The 20,641-nt window shown below is 48.6% G+C and overlaps 1 protein-coding gene across 1 annotated transcript in view; it reads right to left on the bottom strand.

Moving 5' to 3' along the window:
* NSUN4 (NOP2/Sun RNA methyltransferase 4) overlaps positions 1 to 19,467 on the bottom strand; it is a 75,030-nt gene extending 55,563 nt beyond the window's left edge. The window contains exon 1 of the mRNA XM_069735883.1: positions 19,279 to 19,467. Coding sequence (XP_069591984.1) covers positions 19,279 to 19,374 — 96 coding nt within the window. The 5' untranslated portion in view covers positions 19,375 to 19,467. The remainder of the gene's footprint in view (positions 1 to 19,278) is intronic.
* Positions 19,468 to 20,641: the final 1,174 nt, after the last annotated feature.

The raw sequence follows: 20,641 nt of genomic DNA, 5'->3' as shown, positions 1-20,641 counted from the left end.
GTGATTGATGTGGCGATCTCCATGGCGATTGTTCTGTATATTATATGATCTCTCACATGTCTGACGTCTATTCTATAAGACGTAGTTACGTGGCCGCGCTGTGTGGATTGATGTGGCGATCTCCATGGCGATGTTCTGTATATTATATGATCACTCACATGTCTGACGTCTATTCTATAAGACGTAGTGTACGTGGCCGCAGCTGTGTGGATTGATGTGGCGATCTCCATGGCGATGTTCTGTATATTATATGATCTCTCACATGTCTGACGTCTATTCTATAAGACGTAGTTACGTGGCCGCAGCTGTGTGGATTGATGTGGCGATCTCCATGGCGATGTTCTGTATATTATATGATCTCTCACATGTCTGACGTCTATTCTATAAGACGTAGTTACGTGGCCGCGCTGTGTGGATTGATGTGGCGATCTCCATGGCGATGTTCTGTATATTATATGATTCTCTCACATGTCTGACGTCTATTCTATAAGACGTAGTTACGTGGCCGCACTGTGTGGATTGATGTGGCGATCTCCATGGCGATGTTCTGTATATTATATGATCTCTCACATGTCTGACGTCTATTCTATAAGACGTAGTTACGTGGCCGCGCTGTGTGGATTGATGTGGCGATCTCCATGGCGATGTTCTGTATATTATATGATCACTCACATGTCTGACGTCTATTCTATAAGACGTAGTGAAGTGGCCGCACTGTGTGGATTGATGTGGCGATCTCCATGGCGATGTTCTGTATATTATATGATCACTCACATGTCTGACGTCTATTCTATAAGACGTAGTTACGTGGCCGCACTGTGTGGATTGATGTGGCGATCTCCATGGCGATGTTCTGTATATTATATGATCACTCACATGTCTGACGTCTATTCTATAAGACGTAGTTACGTGGCCGCACTGTGTGGATTGATGTGGCGATCTCCATGGCGATGTTCTGTATATTATATGATCACTCACATGTCTGACGTCTATTCTATAAGACGTAGTTACGTGGCCGCGCTGTGTGGATTGATGTGGCGATCTCCATGGCGATGTTCTGTATATTATATGATCTCTCACATGTCTGACGTCTATTCTATAAGACGTAGTTACGTGGCCGCACTGTGTGGATTGATGTGGCGATCTCCATGGCGATGTTCTGTATATTATATGATCTCTCACATGTCTGACGTCTATTCTATAAGACGTAGTTACGTGGCCGCGCTGTGTGGATTGATGTGGCGATCTCCATGGCGATGTTCTGTATATTATATGATCTCTCACATGTCTGACGTCTATTCTATAAGACGTAGTTACGTGGCCGCGCTGTGTGGATTGATGTGGCGATCTCCATGGCGATGTTCTGTATATTATATGATCTCTCACATGTCTGACGTCTATTCTATAAGACGTAGTTACGTGGCCGCAGCTGTGTGGATTGATGTGGCGATCTCCATGGCGATGTTCTGTATATTATATGATCTCTCACATGTCTGACGTCTATTCTATAAGACGTAGTTACGTGGCCGCAGCTGTGTGGATTGATGTAGGCGATCTCCATGGCGATGTTCTGTATATTATATGATCTCTCACATGTCTGACGTCTATTCTATAAGACGTAGTTACGTGGCCGCGCTGTGTGGATTGATGTGGCGATCTCCATGGGCGATGTTCTGTATATTATATGATCTCTCACATGTCTGACGTCTATTCTATAAGACGTAGTTACGTGGCCGCACTGTGTGGATTGATGTGGCGATGTCCATGGCGATGTCCTGTATATTATATGATCACTCACATGTCTGACGTCTATTCTATAAGACGTAGTTACGTGGCCGCACTGTGTGGATTGATGTGGCGATCTCCATGGCGATGTCCTGTATATTATATGATCTCTCACATGTCTGACGTCTATTCTATAAGACGTAGTTACGTGGCCGCGCTGTGTGGATTGATGTGGCGATCTCCATGGCGATGTTCTGTATATTATATGATCTCTCACATGTCTGACGTCTATTCTATAAGACGTAGTTACGTGGCCGCGCTGTGTGGATTGATGTGGCGATCTCCATGGCGATGTTCTGTATATTATATGATCTCTCACATGTCTGACGTCTATTCTATAAGACGTAGTTACGTGGCCGCACTGTGTGGATTGATGTGGCGATCTCCATGGCGATGTTCTGTATATTATATGATCACTCACATGTCTGACGTCTATTCTATAAGACGTAGTTACGTGGCCGCACTGTGTGGATTGATGTGGCGATCTCCATGGCGATGTTCTGTATATTATATGATCTCTCACATGTCTGACGTCTATTCTATAAGACGTAGTTACGTGGCCGCACTGTGTGGATTGATGTGGCGATCTCCATGGCGATGTTCTGTATATTATATGATCACTCACATGTCTGACGTCTATTCTATAAGACGTAGTTACGTGGCCGCACTGTGTGGATTGATATGGCGATGTCCATGGCGATGTCCTGTATATTATATGATCTCTCACATGTCTGACGTCTATTCTATAAGACGTAGTTACGTGGCCGCACTGTGTGGATTGATGTGGCGATCTCCATGGCGATGTTCTGTATATTATATGATCTCTCACATGTCTGACGTGTATTCTATAAGACGTAGTTACGTGGCCGCGCTGTGTGGATTGATGTGGCGATCTCCATGGCGATGTTCTGTATATTATATGATCACTCACATGTCTGACGTCTATTCTATAAGACGTAGTTACGTGGCCGCGCTGTGTGGATTGATGTGGCGATCTCCATGGCGATGTTCTGTATATTATATGATCACTCACATGTCTGACGTCTATTCTATAAGACGTAGTTACGTGGCCGCACTGTGTGGATTGATGTGGCGATCTCCATGGCGATGTTCTGTATATTATATGATCTCTCACATGTCTGACGTCTATTCTATAAGACGTAGTTACGTGGCCGCACTGTGTGGATTGATGTGGCGATCTCCATGGCGATGTTCTGTATATTATATGATCACTCACATGTCTGACGTCTATTCTATAAGACGTAGTTACGTGGCCGCGCTGTGTGGATTGATGTGGCGATCTCCATGGCGATGTCCTGTATATTATATGATCACTCACATGTCTGACGTCTATTCTATAAGACGTAGTTACGTGGCCGCACTGTGTGGATTGATGTGGCGATCTCCATGGCGATGTTCTGTATATTATATGATCACTCACATGTCTGACGTCTATTCTATAAGACGTAGTTACGTGGCCGCGCTGTGTGGATTGATGTGGCGATCTCCATGGCGATGTCCTGTATATTATATGATCACTCACATGTCTGACGTCTATTCTATAAGACGTAGTTACGTGGCCGCGCTGTGTGGATTGATGTGGCGATCTCCATGGCGATGTTCTGTATATTATATGATCACTCACATGTCTGACGTCTATTCTATAAGACGTAGTTACGTGGCCGCGCTGTGTGGATTGATGTGGCGATCTCCATGGCGATGTTCTGTATATTATATGATCTCTCACATGTCTGACGTCTATTCTATAAGACGTAGTTACGTGGCCGCGCTGTGTGGATTGATGTGGCGATCTCCATGGCGATGTTCTGTATATTATATGATCTCTCACATGTCTGACGTCTATTCTATAAGACGTAGTTACGTGGCCGCGCTGTGTGGATTGATGTGGCGATCTCCATGGCGATGTTCTGTATATTATATGATCTCTCACATGTCTGACGTCTATTCTATAAGACGTAGTTACGTGGCCGCACTGTGTGGATTGATGTGGCGATCTCCATGGCGATGTTCTGTATATTATATGATCACTCACATGTCTGACGTCTATTCTATAAGACGTAGTTACGTGGCCGCACTGTGTGGATTGATGTGGCGATCTCCATGGCGATGTTCTGTATATTATATGATCTCTCACATGTCTGACGTCTATTCTATAAGACGTAGTTACGTGGCCGCACTGTGTGGATTGATGTGGCGATCTCCATGGCGATGTTCTGTATATTATATGATCACTCACATGTCTGACGTCTATTCTATAAGACGTAGTTACGTGGCCGCACTGTGTGGATTGATGTGGCGATCTCCATGGCGATGTTCTGTATATTATATGATCACTCACATGTCTGACGTCTATTCTATAAGACGTAGTTACGTGGCCGCGCTGTGTGGATTGATGTGGCGATCTCCATGGCGATGTCCTGTATATTATATGATCTCTCACATGTCTGACGTCTATTCTATAAGACGTAGTTACGTGGCCGCGCTGTGTGGATTGATGTGGCGATCTCCATGGCGATGTTCTGTATATTATATGATCACTCACATGTCTGACGTCTATTCTATAAGACGTAGTTACGTGGCCGCGCTGTGTGGATTGATGTGGCGATGTCCATGGCGATGTCCTGTATATTATATGATCTCTCACATGTCTGACGTCTATTCTATAATGACGTAGTTACGTGGCCGCACTGTGTGGATTGATGTGGCGATCTCCATGGCGATGTTCTGTATATTATATGATCTCTCACATGTCTGACGTCTATTCTATAAGACGTAGTTACGTGGCCGCACTGTGTGGATTGATGTGGCGATCTCCATGGCGATGTTCTGTATATTATATGATCACTCACATGTCTGACGTCTATTCTATAAGACGTAGTTACGTGGCCGCGCTGTGTGGATTGATGTGGCGATCTCCATGGGCGATGTCCTGTATATTATATGATCTCTCACATGTCTGACGTCTATTCTATAAGACGTAGTTACGTGGCCGCGCTGTGTGGATTGATGTGGCGATCTCCATGGCGATGTTCTGTATATTATATGATCACTCACATGTCTGACGTCTATTCTATAAGACGTAGTTACGTGGCCGCACTGTGTGGATTGATGTGGCGATCTCCATGGCGATGTTCTGTATATTATATGATCACTCACATGTCTGACGTCTATTCTATAAGACGTAGTTACGTGGCCGCGCTGTGTGGATTGATGTGGCGATCTCCATGGCGATGTCCTGTATATTATATGATCACTCACATGTCTGACGTCTATTCTATAAGACGTAGTTACGTGGCCGCGCTGTGTGGATTGATGTGGCGATCTCCATGGCGATGTTCTGTATATTATATGATCACTCACATGTCTGACGTCTATTCTATAAGACGTAGTTACGTGGCCGCGCTGTGTGGATTGATGTGGCGATCTCCATGGCGATGTTCTGTATATTATATGATCTCTCACATGTCTGACGTCTATTCTATAAGACGTAGTTACGTGGCCGCGCTGTGTGGATTGATGTGGCGATCTCCATGGCGATGTCCTGTATATTATATGATCACTCACATGTCTGACGTCTATTCTATAAGACGTAGTTACGTGGCCGCACTGTGTGGATTGATGTGGCGATCTCCATGGCGATGTCCTGTATATTATATGATCACTCACATGTCTGACGTCTATTCTATAAGACGTAGTTACGTGGCCGCACTGTGTGGATTGATGTGGCGATCTCCATGGCGATGTCCTGTATATTATATGATCTCTCACATGTCTGACGTCTATTCTATAAGACGTAGTTACGTGGCCGCGCTGTGTGGATTGATGTGGCGATCTCCATGGCGATGTTCTGTATATTATATGATCTCTCACATGTCTGACGTCTATTCTATAAGACGTAGTTACGTGGCCGCACTGTGTGGATTGATGTGGCGATCTCCATGGCGATGTTCTGTATATTATATGATCACTCACATGTCTGACGTCTATTCTATAAGACGTAGTTACGTGGCCGCACTGTGTGGATTGATGTGGCGATCTCCATGGCGATGTCCTGTATATTATATGATCTCTCACATGTCTGACGTCTATTCTATAAGACGTAGTTACGTGGCCGCGCTGTGTGGATTGATGTGGCGATCTCCATGGCGATGTTCTGTATATTATATGATCTCTCACATGTCTGACGTCTATTCTATAAGACGTAGTTACGTGGCCGCACTGTGTGGATTGATGTGGCGATCTCCATGGCGATGTTCTGTATATTATATGATCTCTCACATGTCTGACGTCTATTCTATAAGACGTAGTTACGTGGCCGCGCTGTGTGGATTGATGTGGCGATCTCCATGGCGATGTTCTGTATATTATATGATCTCTCACATGTCTGACGTCTATTCTATAAGACGTAGTTACGTGGCCGCACTGTGTGGATTGATGTGGCGATCTCCATGGCGATGTTCTGTATATTATATGATCACTCACATGTCTGACGTCTATTCTATAAGACGTAGTTACGTGGCCGCGCTGTGTGGATTGATGTAGCGATCTCCATGGCGATGTTCTGTATATTATATGATCACTCACATGTCTGACGTCTATTCTATAAGACGTAGTTACGTGGCCGCACTGTGTGGATTGATGTGGCGATCTCCATGGCGATGTTCTGTATATGATCTCTCACATGTCTGACGTCTATTCTATAAGACGTAGTTACGTGGCCGCGCTGTGTGGATTGATGTAGCGATCTCCATGGCGATGTTCTGTATATGATCTCTCACATGTCTGACGTCTATTCTATAAGACGTAGTTACGTGGCCGCGCTGTGTGGATTGATGTGGCGATCTCCATGGCGATGTTCTGTATATTATATGATCTCTCACATGTCTGACGTCTATTCTATAAGACGTAGTTACGTGGCCGCGCTGTGTGGATTGATGTGGCGATCTCCATGGCGATGTTCTGTATATTATATGATCTCTCACATGTCTGACGTCTATTCTATAAGACGTAGTTAAGTGGCCGCGCTGTGTGGATTGATGTAGCGATCTCCATGGCGATGTTCTGTATATGATCTCTCACATGTCTGACGTCTATTCTATAAGACGTAGTTACGTGGCCGCACTGTGTGGATTGATGTGGCGATCTCCATGGCGATGTTCTGTATATTATATGATCACTCACATGTCTGACGTCTATTCTATAAGACGTAGTTACGTGGCCGCACTGTGTGGATTGATGTGGCGATCTCCATGGCGATGTCCTGTATATTATATGATCTCTCACATGTCTGACGTCTATTCTATAAGACGTAGTTACGTGGCCGCACTGTGTGGATTGATGTGGCGATCTCCATGGCGATGTTCTGTATATTATATGATCTCTCACATGTCTGACGTCTATTCTATAAGACGTAGTTACGTGGCCGCACTGTGTGGATTGATGTGGCGATCTCCATGGCGATGTTCTGTATATTATATGATCACTCACATGTCTGACGTCTATTCTATAAGACGTAGTTACGTGGCCGCACTGTGTGGATTGATGTGGCGATCTCCATGGCGATGTTCTGTATATTATATGATCTCTCACATGTCTGACGTCTATTCTATAAGACGTAGTTACGTGGCCGCACTGTGTGGATTGATGTGGCGATCTCCATGGCGATGTTCTGTATATTATATGATCACTCACATGTCTGACGTCTATTCTATAAGACGTAGTTACGTGGCCGCGCTGTGTGGATTGATGTGGCGATCTCCATGGCGATGTTCTGTATATTATATGATCTCTCACATGTCTGACGTCTATTCTATAAGACGTAGTTACGTGGCCGCGCTGTGTGGATTGATGTGGCGATCTCCATGGCGATGTTCTGTATATTATATGATCTCTCACATGTCTGACGTCTATTCTATAAGACGTAGTTACGTGGCCGCGCTGTGTGGATTGATGTAGCGATCTCCATGGCGATGTTCTGTATATTATATGATCACTCACATGTCTGACGTCTATTCTATAAGACGTAGTTACGTGGCCGCGCTGTGTGGATTGATGTAGCGATCTCCATGGCGATGTTCTGTATATTATATGATCACTCACATGTCTGACGTCTATTCTATAAGACGTAGTTACGTGGCCGCGCTGTGTGGATTGATGTAGCGATCTCCATGGCGATGTTCTGTATATTATATGATCTCTCACATGTCTGACGTCTATTCTATAAGACGTAGTTACGTGGCCGCGCTGTGTGGATTGATGTAGCGATCTCCATGGCGATGTTCTGTATATTATATGATCACTCACATGTCTGACGTCTATTCTATAAGACGTAGTTACGTGGCCGCGCTGTGTGGATTGATGTAGCGATCTCCATGGCGATGTTCTGTATATTATATGATCTCTCACATGTCTGACGTGTATTCTATAAGACGTAGTTACGTGGCCGCACTGTGTGGATTGATGTGGCGATCTCCATGGCGATGTTCTGTATATTATATGATCTCTCACATGTCTGACGTCTATTCTATAAGACGTAGTTACGTGGCCGCACTGTGTGGATTGATGTGGCGATCTCCATGGCGATGTCCTGTATATTATATGATCACTCACATGTCTGACGTCTATTCTATAAGACGTAGTTACGTGGCCGCGCTGTGTGGATTGATGTAGCGATCTCCATGGCGATGTTCTGTATATTATATGATCTCTCACATGTCTGACGTCTATTCTATAAGACGTAGTTACGTGGCCGCGCTGTGTGGATTGATGTGGCGATCTCCATGGCGATGTTCTGTATATTATATGATCTCTCACATGTCTGACGTCTATTCTATAAGACGTAGTTACGTGGCCGCGCTGTGTGGATTGATGTGGCGATCTCCATGGCGATGTTCTGTATATTATATGATCTCTCACATGTCTGACGTCTATTCTATAAGACGTAGTTACGTGGCCGCACTGTGTGGATTGATGTGGCGATCTCCATGGCGATGTTCTGTATATTATATGATCACTCACATGTCTGACGTCTATTCTATAAGACGTAGTTACGTGGCCGCGCTGTGTGGATTGATGTGGCGATCTCCATGGCGATGTTCTGTATATTATATGATCACTCACATGTCTGACGTCTATTCTATAAGACGTAGTTACGTGGCCGCGCTGTGTGGATTGATGTGGCGATCTCCATGGCGATGTTCTGTATATTATATGATCACTCACATGTCTGACGTCTATTCTATAAGACGTAGTTACGTGGCCGCACTGTGTGGATTGATGTGGCGATCTCCATGGTGATGTTCTGTATATTATATGATCACTCACATGTCTGACGTCTATTCTATAAGACGTAGTTACGTGGCCGCGCTGTGTGGATTGATGTGGCGATCTCCATGGCGATGTTCTGTATATTATATGATCACTCACATGTCTGACGTCTATTCTATAAGACGTAGTTACGTGGCCGCGCTGTGTGGATTGATGTGGCGATCTCCATGGCGATGTCCTGTATATTATATGATCTCTCACATGTCTGACGTCTATTCTATAAGACGTAGTTACGTGGCCGCGCTGTGTGGATTGATGTGGCGATCTCCATGGCGATGTTCTGTATATTATATGATCACTCACATGTCTGACGTCTATTCTATAAGACGTAGTTACGTGGCCGCGCTGTGTGGATTGATGTGGCGATCTCCATGGCGATGTCCTGTATATTATATGATCTCTCACATGTCTAACGTCTATTCTATAAGACGTAGTTACGTGGCCGCGCTGTGTGGATTGATGTGGCGATCTCCATGGCGATGTTCTGTATATTATATGATCACTCACATGTCTGACGTCTATTCTATAAGACGTAGTTACGTGGCCGCACTGTGTGGATTGATGTAGCGATCTCCATGGCGATGTTCTGTATATTATATGATCTCTCACATGTCTGACGTCTATTCTATAAGACGTAGTTACGTGGCCGCGCTGTGTGGATTGATGTGGCGATCTCCATGGCGATGTTCTGTATATTATATGATCACTCACATGTCTGACGTCTATTCTATAAGACGTAGTTACGTGGCCGCACTGTTTGGATTGATGTGGCGATCTCCATGGCGATGTTCTGTATATTATATGATCACTCACATGTCTGACGTCTATTCTATAAGACGTAGTTACGTGGCCGCGCTGTGTGGATTGATGTGGCGATCTCCATGGCGATGTTCTGTATATTATATGATCTCTCACATGTCTGACGTCTATTCTATAAGACGTAGTTACGTGGCCGCACTGTGTGGATTGATGTGGCGATCTCCATGGCGATGTTCTGTATATTATATGATCTCTCACATGTCTGACGTCTATTCTATAAGACGTAGTGAAGTGGCCGCACTGTGTGGATTGATGTGGCGATCTCCATGGCGATGTTCTGTATATTATATGATCACTCACATGTCTGACGTCTATTCTATAAGACGTAGTTACGTGGCCGCACTGTGTGGATTGATGTGGCGATCTTCATGGCGATGTTCTGTATATTATATGATCACTCACATGTCTGACGTCTATTCTATAAGACGTAGTTACGTGGCCGCGCTGTGTGGATTGATGTGGCGATCTCCATGGCGATGTTCTGTATATTATATGATCACTCACATGTCTGACGTCTATTCTATAAGACGTAGTTACGTGGCCGCACTGTGTGGATTGATGTGGCGATCTCCATGGCGATGTCCTGTATATTATATGATCACTCACATGTCTGACGTCTATTCTATAAGACGTAGTTACGTGGCCGCGCTGTGTGGATTGATGTGGCGATCTCCATGGCGATGTTCTGTATATTATATGATCACTCACATGTCTGACGTCTATTCTATAAGACGTAGTTACGTGGCCGCGCTGTGTGGATTGATGTGGCGATCTCCATGGCGATGTTCTGTATATTATATGATCTCTCACATGTCTGACGTCTATTCTATAAGACGTAGTTACGTGGCCGCGCTGTGTGGATTGATGTGGCGATCTCCATGGCGATGTCCTGTATATTATATGATCACTCACATGTCTGACGTCTATTCTATAAGACGTAGTTACGTGGCCGCACTGTGTGGATTGATGTAGCGATCTCCATGGCGATGTTCTGTATATTATATGATCACTCACATGTCTGACGTCTATTCTATAAGACGTAGTTACGTGGCCGCGCTGTGTGGATTGATGTAGCGATCTCCATGGCGATGTTCTGTATATGATCTCTCACATGTCTGACGTCTATTCTATAAGACGTAGTTACGTGGCCGCACTGTGTGGATTGATGTGGCGATCTCCATGGCGATGTTCTGTATATTATATGATCACTCACATGTCTGACGTCTATTCTATAAGACGTAGTTACGTGGCCGCACTGTGTGGATTGATGTGGCGATCTCCATGGCGATGTCCTGTATATTATATGATCTCTCACATGTCTGACGTCTATTCTATAAGACGTAGTTACGTGGCCGCACTGTGTGGATTGATGTGGCGATCTCCATGGCGATGTTCTGTATATTATATGATCTCTCACATGTCTGACGTCTATTCTATAAGACGTAGTTACGTGGCCGCACTGTGTGGATTGATGTGGCGATCTCCATGGCGATGTTCTGTATATTATATGATCACTCACATGTCTGACGTCTATTCTATAAGACGTAGTTACGTGGCCGCACTGTGTGGATTGATGTGGCGATCTCCATGGCGATGTTCTGTATATTATATGATCTCTCACATGTCTGACGTCTATTCTATAAGACGTAGTTACGTGGCCGCACTGTGTGGATTGATGTGGCGATCTCCATGGCGATGTTCTGTATATTATATGATCTCTCACATGTCTGACGTCTATTCTATAAGACGTAGTTACGTGGCCGCACTGTGTGGATTGATGTGGCGATCTCCATGGCGATGTTCTGTATATTATATGATCTCTCACATGTCTGACGTCTATTCTATAAGACGTAGTTACGTGGCCGCACTGTGTGGATTGATGTGGCGATCTCCATGGCGATGTTCTGTATATTATATGATCACTCACATGTCTGACGTCTATTCTATAAGACGTAGTTACGTGGCCGCGCTGTGTGGATTGATGTGGCGATCTCCATGGCGATGTTCTGTATATTATATGATCTCTCACATGTCTGACGTCTATTCTATAAGACGTAGTTACGTGGCCGCGCTGTGTGGATTGATGTGGCGATCTCCATGGCGATGTTCTGTATATTATATGATCTCTCACATGTCTGACGTCTATTCTATAAGACGTAGTTACGTGGCCGCGCTGTGTGGATTGATGTAGCGATCTCCATGGCGATGTTCTGTATATTATATGATCACTCACATGTCTGACGTCTATTCTATAAGACGTAGTTACGTGGCCGCGCTGTGTGGATTGATGTAGCGATCTCCATGGCGATGTTCTGTATATTATATGATCACTCACATGTCTGACGTCTATTCTATAAGACGTAGTTACGTGGCCGCGCTGTGTGGATTGATGTAGCGATCTCCATGGCGATGTTCTGTATATTATATGATCACTCACATGTCTGACGTCTATTCTATAAGACGTAGTTACGTGGCCGCGCTGTGTGGATTGATGTGGCGATCTCCATGGTGATGTTCTGTATATTATATGATCACTCACATGTCTGACGTCTATTCTATAAGAAGTAGTTACGTGGCCGCGCTGTGTGGATTGATGTGGCGATCTCCATGGCGATGTTCTGTATATTATATGATCTCTCACGTCTGACGTCTATTCTATAAGACGTAGTTACGTGGCCGCACTGTGTGGATTGATGTGGCGATCTCCATGGCGATGTTCTGTATATTATATGATCTCTCACATGTCTGACGTGTATTCTATAAGACGTAGTTACGTGGCCGCACTGTGTGGATTGATGTGGCGATCTCCATGGCGATGTCCTGTATATTATATGATCACTCACATGTCTGACGTCTATTCTATAAGACGTAGTTAGGTGGCCGCGCTGTGTGGATTGATGTAGCGATCTCCATGGCGATGTTCTGTATATTATATGATCTCTCACATGTCTGACGTCTATTCTATAAGACGTAGTTACGTGGCCGCGCTGTGTGGATTGATGTGGCGATCTCCATGGCGATGTTCTGTATATTATATGATCTCTCACATGTCTGACGTCTATTCTATAAGACGTAGTTACGTGGCCGCGCTGTGTGGATTGATGTGGCGATCTCCATGGCGATGTTCTGTATATTATATGATCTCTCACATGTCTGACGTCTATTCTATAAGACGTAGTTACGTGGCCGCACTGTGTGGATTGATGTGGCGATCTCCATGGCGATGTTCTGTATATTATATGATCACTCACATGTCTGACGTCTATTCTATAAGACGTAGTTACGTGGCCGCGCTGTGTGGATTGATGTGGCGATCTCCATGGCGATGTTCTGTATATTATATGATCACTCACATGTCTGACGTCTATTCTATAAGACGTAGTTACGTGGCCGCGCTGTGTGGATTGATGTGGCGATCTCCATGGCGATGTTCTGTATATTATATGATCACTCACATGTCTGACGTCTATTCTATAAGACGTAGTTACGTGGCCGCGCTGTGTGGATTGATGTGGCGATCTCCATGGCGATGTCCTGTATATTATATGATCTCTCACATGTCTAACGTCTATTCTATAAGACGTAGTTACGTGGCCGCGCTGTGTGGATTGATGTGGCGATCTCCATGGCGATGTTCTGTATATTATATGATCACTCACATGTCTGACGTCTATTCTATAAGACGTAGTTACGTGGCCGCACTGTGTGGATTGATGTAGCGATCTCCATGGCGATGTTCTGTATATTATATGATCTCTCACATGTCTGACGTCTATTCTATAAGACGTAGTTACGTGGCCGCGCTGTGTGGATTGATGTGGCGATCTCCATGGCGATGTTCTGTATATTATATGATCACTCACATGTCTGACGTCTATTCTATAAGACGTAGTTACGTGGCCGCACTGTGTGGATTGATGTGGCGATCTCCATGGCGATGTTCTGTATATTATATGATCACTCACATGTCTGACGTCTATTCTATAAGACGTAGTTACGTGGCCGCGCTGTGTGGATTGATGTGGCGATCTCCATGGCGATGTTCTGTATATTATATGATCACTCACATGTCTGACGTCTATTCTATAAGACGTAGTTACGTGGCCGCGCTGTGTGGATTGATGTGGCGATCTCCATGGCGATGTTCTGTATATTATATGATCACTCACATGTCTGACGTCTATTCTATAAGACGTAGTTACGTGGCCGCGCTGTGTGGATTGATGTGGCGATCTCCATGGCGATGTTCTGTATATTATATGATCACTCACATGTCTGACGTCTATTCTATAAGACGTAGTTACGTGGCCGCGCTGTGTGGATTGATGTGGCGATCTCCATGGCGATGTTCTGTATATTATATGATCACTCACATGTCTGACGTCTATTCTATAAGACGTAGTTACGTGGCCGCACTGTGTGGATTGATGTGGCTTTCTCCATGGCGATGTCCTGTATATTATATGATCTCTCACATGTCTGACGTCTATTCTATAAGACGTAGTTACGTGGCCGCGCTGTGTGGATTGATGTGGCTTTCTCCATGGCGATGTCCTGTATATTATATGATCTCTCACATGTCTGACGTGTATTCTATAAGACGTAGTTACGTGGCCGCGCTGTGTGGATTGATGTGGCGATCTCCATGGCGATATTCTGTATATTATATGATCTCTCACATGTCTGACGTCTATTCTATAAGACGTAGTTACGTGGCCGCGCTGTGTGGATTGATGTAGCGATCTCCATGGCGATGTTCTGTATATTATATGATCACTCACATGTCTGACGTCTATTCTATAAGACGTAGTTACGTGGCCGCACTGTGTGGATTGATGTGGCGATCTCCATGGCGATGTCCTGTATATTATATGATCTCTCACATGTCTGACGTGTATTCTATAAGACGTAGTTACGTGGCCGCGCTGTGTGGATTGATGTGGCGATCTCCATGGCGATATTCTGTATATTATATGATCTCTCACATGTCTGACGTCTATTCTATTAGGCTACGTTCACATTAGCGTTGCGCCGCTGTTGCGTCGGCGACGCAGCGGCGACGCGCCCCTATGTTTAACATAGGGGACGCGTGCGTTTTTTGGGTGGCGTTTTTCGCCACGTGCGTCGTTTCCGACGCTAGCGTCGGACGCAAGAAAATGCAACAAGTTGCATTTTCTGTGCGTCCGATTTTTGTAAAAAACGACGCACGCGTCGCAAAACGCGCGCGTTTTTGCGCGCGTTTGCGCGCGTTTTAACATGCGTCGCGCGTTGCGTCGCCGACGCAGGGCGGCGCAACGCTAATGTGAACGTAGCCTAAGACGTAGTTACGTGGCCGCACTGTGTGGATTGATGTGGCGATCTCCATGGCGATGTCCTGTATATTATATGATCTCTCACATGTCTGACGTCTATTCTATAAGACGTAGTTACGTGGCCGCGCTGACTGGTGATTGCTCCCTGCGCTGTCGCCCGATCACTATGGTGGATGCTTGAAGAAGACCAGATGTGCGGCCGGAACGTTGCTGTTGGCGGCTTTTATCATGGCTGAAATAAACACCCGGATGGAGCGCTGTCCTTCTACATTGGAAGAGAGGAGGGGTCCGCTGGGATCTGGGGGTTTTCCCATTACCTGGGGTCCGCTGGGATCTGGGGGTCTTCCCATTACCAGGGGTCCGCTGGGATCTGGGGGTCTTCCCATTACCAGGGGTCCGCTGGGATCTGGGGGTCTTCCCATTACCAGGGGTCCGCTGGGATCTGGGGGTCTTCCCATTACCCGGGGTCCGCTGGGATCTGGGGGTCTTCCCATTACCCGGGGTCCGCTGGGATCTGGGGGTCTTCCCATTACCCGGGGTCCGCTGGGATCTGGGGGTCTTCCCATTACCCGGGGTCCGCTGGGATCTGGGGGTTTTCCCATTACCCGGGGTCCGCTGGGATCTGGGGGTCTTCCCATTACCCGGGGTCCGCTGGGATCTGGGGGTCTTCCCATTACCTGGGGTCCGCTGGGATCTGGGGGTCTTCCCATTACCCGGGGTCATGTGTTATCTGGGGGTCTTCCCATTACCCGGGGTCCGGTGGGATCTGGGGGTCTTCCCATTACCCGGAGTCCGGTGGTATCGGGGGTTTTCCCATTACCTGGGGTCCGGTGGTATCTGGGGGTCTTCCCATTACCCGGGGTCCGCTGGGATCTGGGGGTCTTCCCATTACCCGGGGTCCGGTGGTATCTGGGGGGGTCTTCCCATTACCCGGGGTCATGTGTTATCTGGGGGTTTTCCCATTACCCGGAGTCCGGTGGGATCTGGGGGGGGGGTCTTCCCATTACCCGGGGTCATGTGGTATCTGGGGGTCTTCCCATTACCCGGGGTCATGTGTTATCTGGGGGTCTTCCCATTACCCGGAGTCCGGTGGTATCTGGGGGTTTTCCCATTACCCGGGGTCCGGTGGGATCTGGGGGGGTCTTCCCATTACCCGGGGTCATGTGTTATCTGGGGGTCTTCCCATTACCCGGAGTCCGGTGGTATCTGGGGGTTTTCCCATTACCCGGAGTCCGGTGGTATCTGGGGGTCTTCCCATTACCTGGGGTCCGGTGGTATCTGGGGGGGTCTTCCCATTACCCGGGGTCATGTGTTATCTGGGGGTTTTCCCATTACCTGGGGTCCGGTGGTATCTGGGGGTTTTCCCATTACCTGGGGTCCGGTGGGATCTGGGGGGGGTCTTCCCATTACCCGGGGTCATGTGTTATCTGGGGGGGTCTTCCCATTACCCGGGGTCATGTGTTATCTGGGGGTCTTCCCATTACCCTGAGTCCGGTGGTATCTGGGGGTCTTCCCATTACCCGGGGTCCGGTGGGATCTGGGGGGGTCTTCCCATTACCCGGGGTCATGTGTTATCTGGGGGTTTTCCCATTACCTGGGGTCCGGTGGGATCTGGGGGGGTCTTCCCATTACCCGGGGTCATGTGTTATCTGGGGGTCTTCCCATTACCCTGAGTCCGGTGTTATCTGGGGGTTTTCCCATTACCCGGAGTCCGGTGGGATCTGGGGGTTTTCCCATTACCTGGGGTCCGGTGGTATCTGGGGGGGTCTTCCCATTACCCGGGGTCATGTGTTATCTGGGGGTCTTCCCATTACCCGGAGTCCGGTGGTATCTGGGGGTTTTCCCATTACCCGGAGTCCGGTGGTATCTGGGGGTCTTCCCATTACCCGGGGTCCGGTGGTATCTGGGGGGGTCTTCCCATTACCCGGGGTCATGTGTTATCTGGGGGTCTTCCCATTACCCGGAGTCCGGTGGTATCTGGGGGTTTTCCCATTACCCGGGGTCCGCTGGGATCTGGGGGTCTTCCCATTACCCGGGGTCCGCTGGGATCTGGGGGTCTTCCCATTACCCGGAGTCCGGTGGTATCTGGGATTCTTCCCATTACCCGGGATCCGGTGGGATCTGGGGGTCTTCCCATTACCCGGGGTGCGGTGGTATCTGGGATTCTTCCCATTACCCGGAGTCCGGTGGTATCTGGGGGTTTTCCCATTACCTGGGGTCCGCTGGGATCTGGGGGTCTTCCCATTACCCGGGGTCCGCTGGGATCTGGGGGTCTTCCCATTACCCGGGGTCCGCTGGGATCTGGGGGTCTTCCCATTACCCGGGGTCCGCTGGGATCTGGGGGTCTTCCCATTACCCGGGGTCATGTGTTATCTGGGGGTCTTCCCATTACCCGGAGTCCGGTGGTATCTGGGGGTTTTCCCATTACCCGGAGTCCGGTGGTATCTGGGGGTCTTCCCATTACCCGGGATCCGGTGGGATCTGGGGGTCTTCCCATTACCCGGGGTGCGGTGGTATCTGGGATTCTTCCCATTACCCGGAGTCCGGTGGTATATGGAGGTTTTCCCATTACCCGGGGTCCGCTGGGATCTGGGGGTCTTCCCATTACCCGGGGTCCGGTGGTATCTGGGATTCTTCCCATTACCCGGGATCCGGTGGGATCTGGGGGTCTTCCCATTACCCGGGGTGCGGTGGTATCTGGGATTCTTCCCATTACCCGGAGTCCGGTGGTATCTGGGGGTTTTCCCATTACCCGGGGTCCGCTGGGATCTGGGGGTCTTCCCATTACCCGTTGTCCGGTGGTATCTGGGGGGGTCTTCCCATTACCCGGGGTCATGTGTTATCTGGGGGTCTTCCCATTACCCGGGGTGCGGTGGTATCTGGGGGTTTTCCCATTACCCTGAGTCCGGTGGTATCTGGGGGTCTTCCCATTACCCGGGGTGCGGTGGTATCTGGGATTCTTCCCATTACCCGGAGTCCGGTGGTATCTGGGGGTTTTCCCATTACCCGGGGTCCGGTGGGATCTGGGATTCTTCCCATTACCCGGGGTGCGGTGGTATCTGGGATTCTTCCCATTACCCGGGGTGCGGTGGTATCTGGGATTCTTCCCATTACCCGGGGTCCGGTGGGATCTGGGGGTTTTCCCATTACCCGGGGTCCGGTGGGATCTGGGGGGGGGGTCTTCCCATTACCCGGGGTCCGCTGGGATCTGGGGGTCTTCCCATTACCCGGGGTCATGTGTTATCTGGGGGTCTTCCCATTACCCGGAGTCCGGTGGTATCTGGGGGTTTTCCCATTACCCGGAGTCCGGTGGTATCTGGGGGTCTTCCCATTACCCGGGGTCCGGTGGTATCTGGGGGGTCTTCCCATTACCTGGGGTCCGGTGGTATCTGGGGGTCTTCACATTACCCGGGGTCATGTGTTATCTGGGGGTCCTCCCATTACCTGGGGTCCGGTGGGATCTGGGGGTCTTCCCATTACCCGGGGTCATGTGTTATCTGAGGGTCTTCCCATTACCCGGGGTCCGGTGGTATCTGGGGGTCCGGTGGGATCTGGGGGTCTTCCCATTACCCGGGGTCCGGTGGGATCTGGGGGGGGGGTCTTCCCATTACCCGGGGTCCGGTGGTATCTGGGGGGGGGGGTCTTCCCATTACCCGGGGTCCGGTGGGATCTGGGGGTCTTCCCATTACCCGGGGTCCGGTGGGATCTGGGGGTCTTCCCATTACCCGGGGTCCGGTGGTATCTGGGGGTCTTCCCATTACCCGGGGTCCGGTGTGATCTGGGGGGGGGTCTTCCCATTACCCGGGGTCCGGTGGGATCTGGGGGGGGGGGTCTTCCCATTACCCGGGGTCCGGTGGTATCTGGGGGTCTTCCCATTACCCGAGGTCCGGTGGTATCTGGGGGTCTTCCCATTACCCGGGGTCCGGTGGTATCTGGGGGTCTTCCCATTACCCGGGGTCCGGTGGGATCTGGGGGGGGTCTTCCCATTACCGGGGGTCACGTTCATTGCTCTCACCCATTTCTTCTTGTATCGGTATCTGCAGAACACCCGCACCGGGTCCCGCACTTTCCTGTGGATCAGTCTCGCTCCTATGGAGGCCGCCATGTTCATGTGAGACCGCGAAATCCTCCCGCCCGGAAGCCGAGTCTGCACTGAAGGTTCCGCTCTCTGCCGGCAGTCACCCCGGATGTAGTGTCCGCGGGGCCGGAGCTCGGGGCGAAACACCCTCAGGCGGCCTCAGACATCGGCAGAATGGAGTCTGATCATTGTCAAATCATAGAAAAATCCTCAGCTAAAATGAATCATCATTGTATAAAACGGAGGAGGAGGAGGAAGAAGAAGAAGAGAAGGGGGGGGACAGGAGGAGGAGGAAGAAGAGAAAGGGGGGGACAGACAGGAGGAGGAAGAGAAGGGGGACACGAGGAAGAGCAAGAGAAGGGGGGACAGACAGGAGGAGGAGCAAGAGAAGGGGGGACAGACAGGAGGAGGAGCAAGAGAAGGGGGGACAGACAGGAGGAAGAGCAAGAGAAGGGGGGACAGACAGGAGGAGCAAGAGAAGGGGGGACAGACAGGAGGAAGAGCAAGAGCAGGGGGGACAGACAGGAGGAGCAAGAGAGGGTGGAACCAGACAGGGGAGGGGGTGTCATTGAGGGCCGTAAATGGCCCGGGGAGTCTGAGGTTCCCCACCCGCTATAGGCAGTTGGAAGGAGACAGAAGCCCACTAAGGGGGCACAGAATGGTCATGTTTAGATATCGTCAGACACGGCGCACTGTGGATTCAGGCTGCTGCATTGCCAGGTTATACCCCAAATCTGGAATAACCGTGTTACGCCTCCACAAACACCTAACACCCAGGCAGGAGGCTCAGGCAGTGGGGGGATTACTGCTCTGCACTGAAGCCCCTCTTCTTGCGGCATCAACCTGCAGATTCTGGTCTATGATCAGGCAGAAGATTAATAATATGGAAACAATGGAGTACAATGTCCAAAACACGTAAATCAGTAAAAAAGTATAAATTTATTAGATATGAAACAAAATTACATCAATCAGATTAAAAAACAACAACAAGCTTTATCATCAGGTAGACGTGAGGCAGCAGTGTCCGCAGCAATCATCGGTGTCGATATAGTATAATATCATAAAGACTGATATAACCGCTCACGAGCGCATAGGAAGAGTCACATTCCTCAACCCGCCGCCCATAATGTCTGTTACCCCCGAGGCGCGGGTCCTGCGCTATTCATCATGGGTAACAGACATTATGGGCGGCGGGTTGAGGATGTGACTCTTCCTATGCGCTCGTGAGCGGTTATATCAGTCTTTATGATATTATACTATATCGACACCGATGATTGCTGCGGACACTGCTGCCTCACGT

Source organism: Ranitomeya imitator, chromosome 8, assembly GCF_032444005.1.
Source record: "Ranitomeya imitator isolate aRanImi1 chromosome 8, aRanImi1.pri, whole genome shotgun sequence".
NCBI lineage: Eukaryota > Metazoa > Chordata > Amphibia > Anura > Dendrobatidae > Ranitomeya > Ranitomeya imitator.
Note: the sequence above shows the minus strand (reverse complement) of the source record. Positions and strands in the feature narration are given on the sequence as shown.